The sequence below is a fragment of the Procambarus clarkii genome, unplaced genomic scaffold, assembly GCF_040958095.1.
Source record: "Procambarus clarkii isolate CNS0578487 unplaced genomic scaffold, FALCON_Pclarkii_2.0 HiC_scaffold_131, whole genome shotgun sequence".
NCBI classification, from domain to species: domain Eukaryota; kingdom Metazoa; phylum Arthropoda; class Malacostraca; order Decapoda; family Cambaridae; genus Procambarus; species Procambarus clarkii.
Genome location: NW_027189164.1, coordinates 892,356 through 908,727, shown reverse-complemented (window position 1 = coordinate 908,727; position 16,372 = coordinate 892,356). Strand labels below are relative to the sequence as shown.

Here is a 16,372-nt window from a genome sequence, read left to right as displayed (position 1 = left end):
CCTACACTACTGCCACCCTACACTACTGCCACCCTACACTACTGCCACCCTCCACTACTGCCACCCTACACTACTGCCACCCTCCACTACTGCCACCCTCCACTACTGCCACCCTACACTACTGCCACCCTCCACTACTGCCACCCTCCACTACTGCCACCCTCCACTACTGCCACCCTACACTACTGCCACCCTACACTACTGCCACCCTACACTACTGCCACCCTCCACTACTGCCACCCTCCACTACTGCCACCCTACACTACTGCCACCATACACTACTGCCACCCTCCACTACTGCCACCCTCCACTACTGCCACCCTCCACTACTGCCATCCTCCACTACCGCCACCCTCCACTACTGCCATCCTCCACTACCGCCACCCTCCACTACTGCCACCCTCCACTACTGCCACCCTCCACTACTGCCATCCTCCACTACCGCCACCCTCCACTACTGCCACCCTACACTACTGCCACCCTCCACTACTGCCATCCTCCACTACCGCCACCCTCCACTACTGGCACCCTCCACTACTGCCACCCTCCACTACTGGCACCCTCCACTACTGCCACCCTCCACTACTGCCACCCTCCACTACTGCCATCCTCCACTACTGCCACCCTCCACTACTGCCACCCTCCACTACTGCCACCCTCCACTACTGCCACCCTCCACTACTGGCACCCTCCACTACTGCCACCCTCCACTACCGCCACCCTCCACTACTGCCATCCTCCACTACCGCCACCCTCCACTACTGCCACCCTCCACTACTGCCACCCTCCACTACTGCCATCCTCCACTACCGCCACCCTCCACTACTGGCACCCTCCACTACTGCCACCCTCCACTACTGCCATCCTCCACTACCGCCACCCTCCACTACTGGCACCCTCCACTACTGCCACCCTCCACTACTGGCACCCTCCACTACTGCCACCCTCCACTACTGGCACCCTACACTACTGCCACCCTCCACTACTGCCACCCTCCACTACTGCCACCCTCCACTACTGCCACCCTCCACTACTGCCACCCTCCACTACTGCCACCCTCCACTACTGCCACCCTCCACTACTGCCACCCTCCACTACTGCCATCCTCCACTACCGCCACCCTCCACTACTGGCACCCTCCACTACTGCCACCCTCCACTACTGGCACCCTCCACTACTGCCACCCTCCACTACTGCCACCCTACACTACTGCCACCCTCCACTACCGCCACCCTCCACTACTGCCATCCTCCACTACCGCCACCCTCCACTACTGACACCCTCCACTACTGACACCCTCCACTACTGCCACCCTCCACTACTGCCATCCTCCACTACCGCCACCCTCTACTACTGCCATCCTCCACTACTGCCACCCTCCACTACTGGCACCCTCCACTACTGCCACCCTCCACTACTGGCACCCTCCACTACTGCCACCCTCCACTACTGCCACCCTACACTACTGCCACCCTCCACTACCGCCACCCTCCACTACTGCCATCCTCCACTACCGCCACCCTCCACTACCGCCACCCTACACTACTGCCACCCTCCACTACTGCCACCCTCCACTACTGCCATCCTCCACTACCGCCACCCTCCACTACTGCCATCCTCCACTACCGCCACCCTCCACTACTGACACCCTCCACTACTGCCACCCTCCACTACTGCCACCCTCCACTACTGCCACCCTCCACTACTGCCACCCTACACTACTGCCACCCTCCACTACCGCCACCCTCCACTACTGCCATCCTCCACTACCGCCACCCTCCACTACTGACACCCTCCACTACTGACACCCTCCACTACTGACACCCTCCACTACTGACACCCTCCACTACTGACACCCTCCACTACTGACACCCTCCACTACTGACACCCTCCACTACTGACACCCTCCACTACCGCCACCCTCCACTACCGCCACCCTCCACTACTGCCACCCTCCACTACTGACACCCTCCACTACTGCCACCCTCCACTACTGCCACCCTACACTACCGCCACCCTCCACTACTGCCACCCTCCACTACTGACACCCTCCACTACTGCCACCCTCCACTACTGACACCCTCCACTACTGACACCCTCCACTACCGCAACCCTCCACTACTGCCACCCTCCACTACTGCCACCCTCCACTACCGCCACCCTCCACTACTGCCACCCTCCACTACTGCCACCCTCCACTACTGCCACCCTACACTACTGCCACCCTCCACTACTGCCACCCTCCACTACTGCCACCCTACACTACTGCCACCCTACACTACTGCCACCCTTCACTACTTCCACCCTACACTACTGCCACCCTCCACTACTGCCACCTTACACTACTGCCACCCTCCACTACTGCCACCCTCCACTACTGCCACCCTACACTACTGCCACCCTCCACTACCGCCACCCTCCACTACTGCCATCCTCCACTACCGCCACCCTCCACTACTGACACCCTCCACTACTGACACCCTCCACTACTGCCACCCTCCACTACTGCCATCCTCCACTACCGCCACCCTCTACTACTGCCATCCTCCACTACTGCCACCCTCCACTACTGGCACCCTCCACTACTGCCACCCTCCACTACTGGCACCCTCCACTACTGCCACCCTCCACTACTGCCACCCTACACTACTGCCACCCTCCACTACCGCCACCCTCCACTACTGCCATCCTCCACTACCGCCACCCTCCACTACCGCCACCCTACACTACTGCCACCCTCCACTACTGCCACCCTCCACTACTGCCATCCTCCACTACCGCCACCCTCCACTACTGCCATCCTCCACTACCGCCACCCTCCACTACTGACACCCTCCACTACTGCCACCCTCCACTACTGCCACCCTCCACTACTGCCACCCTCCACTACTGCCACCCTACACTACTGCCACCCTCCACTACCGCCACCCTCCACTACTGCCATCCTCCACTACCGCCACCCTCCACTACTGACACCCTCCACTACTGACACCCTCCACTACTGACACCCTCCACTACTGACACCCTCCACTACTGACACCCTCCACTACTGACACCCTCCACTACTGACACCCTCCACTACTGACACCCTCCACTACCGCCACCCTCCACTACCGCTACCCTCCACTACTGCCACCCTCCACTACTGACACCCTCCACTACTGCCACCCTCCACTACTGCCACCCTACACTACCGCCACCCTCCACTACTGCCACCCTCCACTACTGACACCCTCCACTACTGCCACCCTCCACTACTGACACCCTCCACTACTGACACCCTCCACTACCGCAACCCTCCACTACTGCCACCCTCCACTACTGCCACCCTCCACTACCGCCACCCTCCACTACTGCCACCCTCCACTACTGCCACCCTCCACTACTGCCACCCTACACTACTGCCACCCTCCACTACTGCCACCCTCCACTACTGCCACCCTACACTACTGCCACCCTACACTACTGCCACCCTTCACTACTTCCACCCTACACTACTGCCACCCTCCACTACTGCCACCTTACACTACTGCCACCCTCCACTACTTCCACCCTCCACTACTGCCACCCTACACTACTGCCACCCTACACTACTGCCACCCTTCACTACTTCCACCCTACACTACTGCCACCCTCCACTACTGCCACCCTACACTACTGCCACCCTACACTACAGCCACCCTACACTACTTCCACCCTACACTACTGCCACCCTTCACTACCGCCACCCTACAATACTGGCACCCTACTCTACTGCCACCCTACACTACTGCTACCCTTCACTATTGCCACCCTTCACTACCGTCACCCTACACTACTGCCACCCTACACTACTGCCACCCTTCACTACCGCCACCCTACACTACCGCCACCCTCCACTACTGCCACCCTACACTAATGCCACCCTACACTACCGCCACCCTCCACTACTGCCACCCTACACTACTGCCACCCTCCACTACCGCCACCCTCTACTACTGCCACCCTTCACTACTGCCACCCTACACTAATGCCACCCTACACTACTGCCACCCTCCACTACTGCCACCATTCACTACTGCCACCCTACACTACTGCCACCCTACACTACTGCCACCCTCCACTACCGCCACCCTCTACTACTGCCACCCTTCACTATTGCCACCCTACACTAATGCCACCCTACACTACTGCCACCCTACACTACTGCCACCCTCCACTACTGCCACCCTACACTACTGCCACCCTCCACTACTGCCACCCTACACTACTGCCACCCTTCACTACTTCCACCGTACACTACTGCCACCCTCCACTACTGCCACCCTACACTACTGCCACCCTACACTACTGCCACCCTCCAGTACTGCCACCCTACACTACTGCCACCCTACACTACTGCCACCCTCCACTACTCCCACCCTTCACTACTGCCACCCTACTACTACTGCCACCCTCCACTACTGCCACCCTACACTACTGCCACCCTACACTACTGCCACCCTTCACTACTTCCACCCTACACTACTGCCACCCTCCACTACTGCCACCCTACACTACTGCCACCCTACACTACTGCCACCCTCCACTACTGCCACCCTACACTACTGCCACCCTACACTACTGCCACCCTCTACTACTGCCACCCTATACTACTGCCACCCTACACTACTGCCACCCTACACTACTGCCTCCCTCCACTACTGCCACCCTTCACTACTGCCTCCCTCCACTACTGCCACCCTACACTACTGCCACCCTCCACTACCGCCACCCTCTACTACTGCCACCCTTCACTACTTCCACCCTACTCTACTGGCACCCTCCACTACTGCCACCCTACACTACTACCACCCTTCACTACTTCCACCCTACACTACTGTCACTCTCCACTACTTCCACCCTCCACTACTGCCACCCTACACTACTGCCACCCTACACTACTGCCACCCTTCACTACTTCCACCCTACACTACTGCCACCCTCCACTACTGTCACCCTACACTACTGCCACCCTACACTACTGCCACCCTACACTACTTCCACCCTACACTACTGCCACCCTTCACTACCGCCACCCTACACTACTGCCACCCTACACTACTGCCACCCTACACTACTGCCACCCTTCACTACTGCCACCCTTCACTACCGTCACCCTACACTACTGCCACCCTACACTACTGCCACCCTTCACTACCGCCACCCTACACTACCGCCACCCTCCACTACTGCCACCCTACACTAATGCCACCCTACACTACCGCCACCCTCCACTACTGCCACCCTACACTACTGCCACCCTCCACTACCGCCACCCTCGACTACTGCGACTCTTCACTACTGCCACCCTACACTAATGCCACCCCACACTACTGCCACCCTACACTACTGCCACCCTACACTACTGCCACCCTACACTAATGCCACCCTACACTACTGCCACCCTACACTACTGCCACCCTACACTACTGCCACCCTACACTACTGCCACCCTACACTACTGCCACCCTCCACTACTACCACCCTCCACTACTGCCACCCTACACTACTGCCACCCTCCACTACTGCCACCCTCCACTACTGCCACCCTCCACTACTGCTACCCTTCACTACTGCCACCCTACACTACCGCCACCCTACGCTACTGCCACCCTCCACTAGTGCCACCCTCCACTACTGCCACCCTCCACTACTGTCACCCTACACTACTGCCACCCTACACCACTGCCACCCTCCACTACTGCCACCCTCCACTACCGCCACCCTCCACTAATACCACCCTCCACTGCTGCCACCCTACACTACTGCCACCCTCCACTACTGCCACCCTCCACTACTCCCACCCTACAGTACTGCCACCCTTCACTACTGCCACCCTCCACTACTGCCACCCTCCACTACTGCCACCCTATACTACTGCCACCCTACACTACTGCCACCCTACACTACTGCCACCCTCCACTACTGCCACCCTTCACTACTGCCTCCCTCCACTACTGCCACCCTACACTACTGCCACCCTCCACTACCGCCACCCTCTACTACTGCCACCCTTCACTACTTCCACCCTACACTACTGCCACTCTCACCTACCGCCACCCTCTACTACTGCCACCCTTCACTACTGCCACCCTACACTACTGCCACCCTCCACTACTCCCTACCTCCACTACTGCCACCCTCCACTACTGCCACCCTCCACTACTGCCACGCTTCACTACTGCCATCCTCCACTACTGCCGCCCTCCACTACTGCCACCCTCCACTACTGCAACCCTCCACTACTGCCACCCTACACTACTGCCATCCTCCACTACTGCCACCCTCCACTACTGCCACCCTCCACTACTGCCACCCTTCACTACTGCCATCCTCCACTACTGCCACCCTCCACTAATGCCACCCTTCACTACTGCCACCCTTCACTACTGCCACCCTCCACTACTGCCACCCTCCACTACTGCCACCCTTCACTACTGTAATCCTCCACTACTGCCACCCTCCACTACTGCCACCCTTCACTACTGCCACCCTCTACTACTGCCACCCTATACTACTGCCACCCTCTACTACTGCCACCCTCCACTACTGCCACCCTATACTACTGCCACCCTTCACTACTGCCACCCTCTACTACTGCCACCCTCCTCTTCTGCCACCCTATACTACTGCCACCCTTCACTACTGCCACCCTCTACTACTGCCACCCTTCACTACTGCCACCCTTCACTACTGCCACCCTACACTACTGCCATCCTCCACTACTGCCACCCTACACTACTGCCACCCTCCACTACTGCCACCCTACACTACCGCCCACCTCCACTACTCCCACCCTCCACTACTGCCACCCTCCACTACTGCCACCCTCCACTACTGCCACCCTACACTGCTGCCACCCTTCACTACTGCCACCCTACAAAATTCCACCATCCACTACACCCACAAACCACTACTGCCACCCTACACTACTGCCACCCTTCACTACTGCCATCCTCAACTACTACCACCCTCCACTACTGCCACCCTACACTACCGCCACCCTCCACTACTCCCACCCTCCACTACTGCCACCCTACACTACTGCCACCCTTCACTACTGCCACCCTACACAATTCCACCCTCCACTACACCCACAAACCACTACTGCCAACCTACACTACTGCCATCCTCCACTACTGCCACCCTCCACTACTGCCACCCTACACTACCGCCACCCTCCACTACTGCCACCCTCCACTACTGCCACCCTCCACTAACGCCACCCTCCACTACTGCCACCCTACACTACTGCCACCCTCCACTACTGCCACCCTACACTACTGCCACCCTCCACTACTGCCACCCAACACTACCGCCACCCTCCACTACTCCCACCCTCCACTACTGCCACCGTACACTGCTGCCACCCTTCACTACTGCCACCCTACACAATTCCACCCTCCACTACACCCACAAACCACTACTGCCACCCTACACTACTGCCATCCTCCTCTACTGCCACCCTCCACTACTGCCACCCTACACTACTGCCACCCTACACTGCTGCCACCCTTCACTACTGCCACCCTACAAAATTCCACCATCAACTACACCCACAAACCACTACTGCCACCCTACACTACTGCCACCCTTCACTACTGCCATCCTCATCTACTGCCACCCTCCACTACTGCCACCCTACACTACCGCCACCCTCCACTACTCCCACCCTCCACTACTGCCACCCTACACTACTGCCACCCTTCACTACTGCCACCCTACACAATTCTACCCTCCACTACACCCACAAACCACTACTGCCAACCTACACTACTGCCATCCTCCACTACTGCCACCCTCCACTACTGCCAACCTACACTACCGCCACCCTCCACTACTGCCACCCTCCACTACTGCCACCCTCCACTAACGCCACCCTCCACTACTGCCACCCTACACTACTTCCACCCTCCACTACTGCCACCCTACACTACTGCCAACCTCCACTACTGCCACCCAACACTACCGCCACACTCCACTACTCCCACCCTCCACTACTGCCACCCTACACTGCTGCCACCCTTCACTACTGCCACCCTACACAATTCCACCCTCCACTACACCCACAAACCACTACTGCCACCCTACACTACTGCCATCCTCCACTACTGCCACCCTCCACTACTGCCACCCTACACTACTGCCACCCTACACTACTGCCACCCTCCACTACTGCCACCCTCCACTACTGCCACCCCTTCACTACTGCCACCCTCCACTACGGCCATCCTCCACTACTGCCACCCCTTCACTACTGCCACCCTCCACTACGGCCATCCTCCACTACTGCCACCTTTCACTACTGCCACCCTCCACTACTGCCACCCTACACTACTGCCACCCTCCACTACTGCCACCCTCCACTACTGCCACCCTACACTACCGCCACCCTCCACTACTCCCACCCTCCAATACTGCCACCCTACACTACCGCCACCCTACACAACCGCCACCCTCCACTACCGCCACCCTCTACTACTGCCACCCTACACTACTGCTACCCTCCACTACTGCCACCCCTTCACTACTGCCACCCTCCACTACGGCCATCCTCCACTACTGCCACCTTTCACTACTGCCACCCTCCACTACTGCCACCCTACACTACTGCCACCCTCCACTACTGCCACCCTACACTACCGCCACCCTCCACTACTCCCACCCTCCAATACTGCCACCCTACACTACCGCCACCCTACACAACCGCCACCCTCCACTACCGCCACCCTCTACTACTGCCACCCTACACTACTGCTACCCTCCACTACTGTCACCCTACACTACTGCCACCCTACACCACTGCCACCCTCCACTACTGCCACCCTCCACTACCGCCACCCTCCACTACTACCACCCTCCACTGCTGCCACCCTACACTACTGCCACCCTCCACTACTGCCACCCTCCACTACTCCCACCCTACACTACTGCCACCCTTCACTACTGCCACCCTCCACTACTGCCATCCTCCACTACTGCCACCCTCAATTACTGCCACCTTCCACTACTGCCACCCTCCACTACTTCCACCCTCCACTACTTCCACCCTCCACTACTGCCACCCTACACTACTGCCACCCTCCACTACTGCCACCCTCCACTACTGCCACCCTCCACTACCGCCACCCCCCCCTACTGCCACCCTACACTACCGCCACCCTCCACTACTGCCACCCTTCACTACTGCCACCCTCCACTACTGCCACCCTACACTACTGCCACCCTTAACTACTGCCACCCTACACTACTGCCACCCTACACTACCGCCTCCCTTAACTACTGCCACCCTACACTACTGCCACCCTACACTACTGCCACCCTACACTACTGCCACCCTCCACTACCGCCACCCCCCACTACTGCCACCCTACACTACCGCCACCCTCCACTACTGCCACCCTTCACTACTGCCACCCTCCACTACTGCCACCCTACACTACTGCCACCCTTAACTACTGCCACCCTACACTATTGCCACCCTACACTACCGCCTCCCTTAACTACTGCCACCCTACACTACTGCCACCCTACACTACTGCCACCCTACACTACTGCCACCCTACACTACTGCCACCCTACAATACTGCCACCCTCCACTACTGCCACCCTCCACTACTGCCACCTTTCACTACTGCCACCCTCCACTACGGCCATCCTCCACTACTGCCACCTTTCACTACTGCCACCCTACACTACTGCCACCCTACACTACTGCCACCCTACACTACTGCCACCCTACACTAATGCCACCCTACACTACTGCCACCCTACACTACTGCCACCCTACATTACTGCCACCCTCCACTACTGCCACCCTACACTACTGCCACCCTCCACTACTCCCACCCTCCAATACTGCCACCCTACACTACCGCCACCCTACACAACCGCCACCCTCCACTACCGCCACCCTCTACTACTGCCACCCTACACTACTGCTACGTTCCACTACTGTCACCCTACACTACTGCCACCCTACACCACTCCCACCCTCCACTACTGCCACCCTCCACTACCGCCACCCTCCACTACTACCACCCTCCACTGCTGCCACCCTACACTACTGCCACCCTCCACTACTGCCACGCTCCACTACTCCCACCCTACACTACTGCCACCCTTCACTACTGCCACCCTCCACTACTGCCATCCTCCACTACTGCCACCCTCCATTACTGCCACCCTCCACTACTGCCACCCTCCACTACTTCCACCCTCCACTACTGCCACCCTACACTACTGCCACCCTCCACTACTGCCACCCTCCACTACTGCCACCCTCCACTACCGCCACCCCCCACTACTGCCACCCTACACTACCGCCACCCTCCACTACTGCCACCCTTCACTACTGCCACCCTACACTACCGCCACCCTACACTACTGCCACCCTCCACTACTGCCACCCTACACTACTGCCACCCTTAACTACTGCCACCCTACACTACTGCCACCCTACACTACCGCCTCCCTTAACTACTGCCACCCTCCACTACTGCCACCCTACACTACTGCCACCCTACACTACTGCCACCCTACACTACTGCCACCCTACACTACTGCCACCCTACACTAATGCCACCCTACACAACTGCCACCCTACACTTCTGCCACCCTACATTACTGCCACCCTCCACTACTGCCACCCTACACTACTGCCACCCTCCACTACTACCACCCTCCACTACTGCCACCCTACACTACTGCCACCCTACACTACTGCCACCCTCCACTACTGCCACCCTACACTACTGCCACCCTACATTACTGCCACCCTACACTACTGCCACCCTACATTACTGCCTCCCTCCACTACCACCACTCTACACTACTGCCACCCTCCACTACTGCCACCCTACACTACCGCCACCCTACACTACTGCCACCCTCCACTACAGCCACCCTACACTACTGCCACCCTACACTACTGCCACCCTACACTACTGCCACCCTACACTACTGCCACCCCCCACTACTGCCACCCTACACTACCGCCACCCTCCACTACTGCCACCCTTCACTACTGCCACCCTCCACTACTGCCACCCTACACTACTGCCACCCTTAACTACTGCCACCCTACACTACTGCCACCCTACACTACCGCCTCCCTTAACTACTGCCACCCTACACTACTGCCACCCTACACTACTGCCACCCTACACTACTGCCACCCTACACTACTGCCACCCTACAATACTGCCACCCTCCACTACTGCCACCCTCCACTACTGCCACCTTTCACTACTGCCACCCTCCACTACGGCCATCCTCCACTACTGCCACCTTTCACTACTGCCACCCTACACTACTGCCACCCTACACTACTGCCACCCTACACTACTGCCACCCTACACTAATGCCACCCTACACTACTGCCACCCTACACTACTGCCACCCTACATTACTGCCACCCTCCACTACTGCCACCCTACACTACTGCCACCCTCCACTACTCCCACCCTCCAATACTGCCACCCTACACTACCGCCACCCTACACAACCGCCACCCTCCACTACCGCCACCCTCTACTACTGCCACCCTACACTACTGCTACGTTCCACTACTGTCACCCTACACTACTGCCACCCTACACCACTCCCACCCTCCACTACTGCCACCCTCCACTACCGCCACCCTCCACTACTACCACCCTCCACTGCTGCCACCCTACACTACTGCCACCCTCCACTACTGCCACCCTCCACTACTCCCACCCTACACTACTGCCACCCTTCACTACTGCCACCCTCCACTACTGCCATCCTCCACTACTGCCACCCTCCATTACTGCCACCCTCCACTACTGCCACCCTCCACTACTTCCACCCTCCACTACTGCCACCCTACACTACTGCCACCCTCCACTACTGCCACCCTCCACTACTGCCACCCTCCACTACCGCCACCCCCCACTACTGCCACCCTACACTACCGCCACCCTCCACTACTGCCACCCTTCACTACTGCCACCCTACACTACCGCCACCCTACACTACTGCCACCCTCCACTACTGCCACCCTACACTACTGCCACCCTTAACTACTGCCACCCTACACTACTGCCACCCTACACTACCGCCTCCCTTAACTACTGCCACCCTCCACTACTGCCACCCTACACTACTGCCACCCTACACTACTGCCACCCTACACTACTGCCACCCTACACTACTGCCACCCTACACTAATGCCACCCTACACAACTGCCACCCTACACTTCTGCCACCCTACATTACTGCCACCCTCCACTACTGCCACCCTACACTACTGCCACCCTCCACTACTACCACCCTCCACTACTGCCACCCTACACTACTGCCACCCTACACTACTGCCACCCTCCACTACTGCCACCCTACACTACTGCCACCCTACATTACTGCCACCCTACACTACTGCCACCCTACATTACTGCCTCCCTCCACTACCACCACTCTACACTACTGCCACCCTCCACTACTGCCACCCTACACTACCGCCACCCTACACTACTGCCACCCTCCACTACAGCCACCCTACACTACTGCCACCCTACACTACTGCCACCCTACACTACTGCCACCCTACACTACTGCCACCCTACACTAATGCCACCCTACACTACTGCCACCCTACACTACTGCCACCCTACACTACTGCCAGCCTACAGTACTGCCACCCTACACTACTGCCACCCTCCACTACTACCACCCTCCACTACTGCCACCCTACACTACTGCCACCCTTCACTACTGCCACCCTCCACTACTGCCACCCTCCACTACTGCCACCCTTCACTACTGCCACCCTACACTACCGACACCCTACACTACTGCCACCCTCCACTACTGCCACCCTCCACTACTGCCACCCTACACTACCGCCACCCCCCACTACTGCCACCCTCCACTACTGCCACCCTACACTACTGCCACCCTCCACTACTGCCACCCTTAACTACTTCCACCCTACACTACTGGCACCCTCCACTACTGCCACCCTCCACTACTGCCACCCTTCACTACTTCCACCCTACACTACTGCCACCCTCCACTACTGCCACCCTACACTACTGCCACCCTCCACTACTTCCACCCTCCACTACTGCCACCCTACACTACTGCCACCCTACACTACTGCCACCCTTCACTACTTCCACCCTACACTACTGCCACCCTCCACTACTGCCACCCTACACTACTGCCACCCTACACTACTGCCACCCTACACTACTTCCACCCTACACTACTGCCACCCTTCACTACCGCCACCCTACACTACTGGCACCCTACACTACTGCCACCCTACACTACTGCCACCCTTCACTACTGCCACCCTTCACTACCGTCAACCTACACTACTGCCACCCTACACTACTGCCACCCTTCACTACCGCCACCCTACACTACCGCCACCCTCCACTACTGCCACCCTACACTAATGCCACCCTACACTACCGCCACCCTCCACTACTGCCACCCTACACTACTTCCACACTCCACTACCGCCACCCTCTACTACTGCCACCCTTCACTACTGCCACCCTACACTAATGCCACCTTACACTACTGCCACCCTCCACTACTGCCACCATTCACTACTGCCACCCTACACTACTGCCACCCTCCACTACTGCCACCCTACACTACTGCCACCCTACACTACTGCCACCCTCCACTACTGCCACCCTATACTACTGCCACCCTACACTACTGCCACACTACACTACTGCCTCCCTCCACTACTGCCACCCTTCACTACTGCCTCCCTCCACTACTGCCACCCTACACTACTGCCACCCTCCACTACCGCCACCCTCTACTACTGCCACCCTTCACTACTTCCACCCTACTCTACTGGCACCCTCCACTACTGCCACCCTACACTACTCCCACCCTTCACTACTGCCACCCTACACTACTGCCACCCTCCACTACTGCCACCCTACACTACTGCCACCCTACACTACTGCCACCCTTCACTACTTCCACCCTACACTACTGCCACCCTCCACTACTGCCATCCTACACTACTGCCACCCTACACTACTGCTACCCTCAACTACTGTCACCCTACACTACTGCCACCCTACACCACTGCCACCCTCCACTACTGCCACCCTACACTACTGCCACCCTCCACTACTTCCACCCTCCACTACTGCCACCCTACACTACTGCCACCCTACACTACTGCCACCCTTCACTACTTCCACCCTACACTACTGCCACCCTCCACTACTGCCACCCTACACTACTGCCACCCTACACTACTTCCACCCTACACTACTGCCACCCTTCACTACCGCCACCCTACACTACTGCCACCCTACACTACTGCCACCCTACACTACTGCCACCCTTCACTACTGCCACCCTTCACTACCGTCACCCTACACTACTTCCACCCTACACTACTGCCACCCTTCACTACCGCCACCCTACACTACCGCCACCCTCCACTACTGCCACCCTACACTAATGCCACCCTACACTACCGCCACCCTCCACTACTGCCACCCTACACTACTGCCACCCTCCACTACCGCCACCCTCGACTACTGCCACCCTTCACTACTGCCACCCTACACTAATGCCACCCTACACTACTGCCACCCTACACTACTGCCACCCTACACTACTGCCACCCTACACTAATGCCACCCTACACTACTGCCACCCTACACTACTGCCACCCTACACTACTGCCACCCTACACTACTGCCACCCTCCACTACTGCCACCCTACACTACTGCCACCCTCCACTACTGCCACCCTACACTACTGCCACCCTTCACTACTTCCACCCTACACTACTGCCACCCTCCACTACTGCCACCCTACACTACTGCCACCCTACACTACTGCCACCCTCCAGTACTGCCACCCTACACTACTGCCACCCTACACTACTGCCACCCTCCACTACTCCCACCCTACACTACTGCCACCCTTCACTACTGCCACCCTCCACTACTGCCATCCTCCACTACTGCCACCCTCCATTACTGCCACCCTCCACTACTGCCACCCTCCACTACTTCCACCCTCCACTACTGCCACCCTACACTACTGCCACCCTCCACTACTGCCACCCTCCACTACTGCCAGCCTCCACTACCGCCACCCACCACTACTGCCACCCTACACTACCGCCACCCTCCACTACTGCCACCCTTCACTACTGCCACCCTACACTACCGCCACCCTACACTACTGCCACCCTCCACTACTGCCACCCTTCACTACTGCCACCCTTAACTACTGCCACCCTACACTACTGCCACCCTACACTACCGCCTCCCTTAACTACTGCCACCCTCCACTACTGCCACCCTACACTACTGCCACCCTACACTACTGCCACCCTACACTACTGCCACCCTACACTACTGCCACCCTACACTAATGCCACCCTACACAACTGCCACCCTACACTTCTGCCACCCTACATTACTGCCACCCTCCACTACTGCCACCCTACACTACTGCCACCCTCCACAACTACCACCCTCCACTACTGCCACCCTACACTACTGCCACCCTACACTACTGCCACCCTCCACTACTGCCACCCTACACTACTGCCACCCTACATTACTGCCACCCTACACTACTGCCACCCTACATTACTGCCACCCTCCACTACCACCACTCTACACTACTGCCACCCTCCACTACTGCCACCCTACACTACCGCCACCCTACACTACTGCCACCCTCCACTACAGCCACCCTACACTACTGCCACCCTACACTACTGCCATCCTACACTACTGCCACCCTACACTACTGCCACCCTACACTAATGCCACCCTACACTACTGCCACCCTACACTACTGCCACCCTACACTACTGCCACCCCCCACTACTGCCACCCTCCACTACAGCCACCCTACACTACTGCCACCCTACACTACTGCCACCCTCCACTACTACCACCCTCCACTACTGCCACCCTCCACTACTGCCACCCTTCACTACTGCCACCCTCCACTACTGCCACCCTCCACTACTGCCACCCTTCACTACCGCCACCCCCCACTACTGCCACCCTCCACTACTGCCACCCTACACTACTGCCACCCTCCACTACTTCCACCCTCCACTACTGCCACCCTACACTACTGCCACCCTACACTACTGCCACCCTTCACTACTTCCACCCTACACTACTGCCACCCTCCACTACTGCCACCCTACACTACTGCCACCCTACACTACTGCCACCCTACACTACTTCCACCCTACACTACTGCCACCCTTCACTACCGCCACCCTACACTACTGGCACCCTACACTACTGCCACCCTACACTACTGCCACCCTTCACTACTGCCACCCTTCACTACCGTCAACCTACA

At 58.5% G+C, this 16,372-nt stretch overlaps 1 protein-coding gene across 1 annotated transcript in view; it reads right to left on the bottom strand.

Moving 5' to 3' along the window:
* The window catches only part of LOC138360915 (uncharacterized), a 27,356-nt gene extending 19,552 nt beyond the window's left edge, over positions 1 to 7,804 (bottom strand). Inside the window, exon 1 of the mRNA XM_069320415.1 lies at positions 7,794 to 7,804. Coding sequence (XP_069176516.1) covers positions 7,794 to 7,804 — 11 coding nt within the window. The remainder of the gene's footprint in view (positions 1 to 7,793) is intronic.
* Positions 7,805 to 16,372: the final 8,568 nt, after the last annotated feature.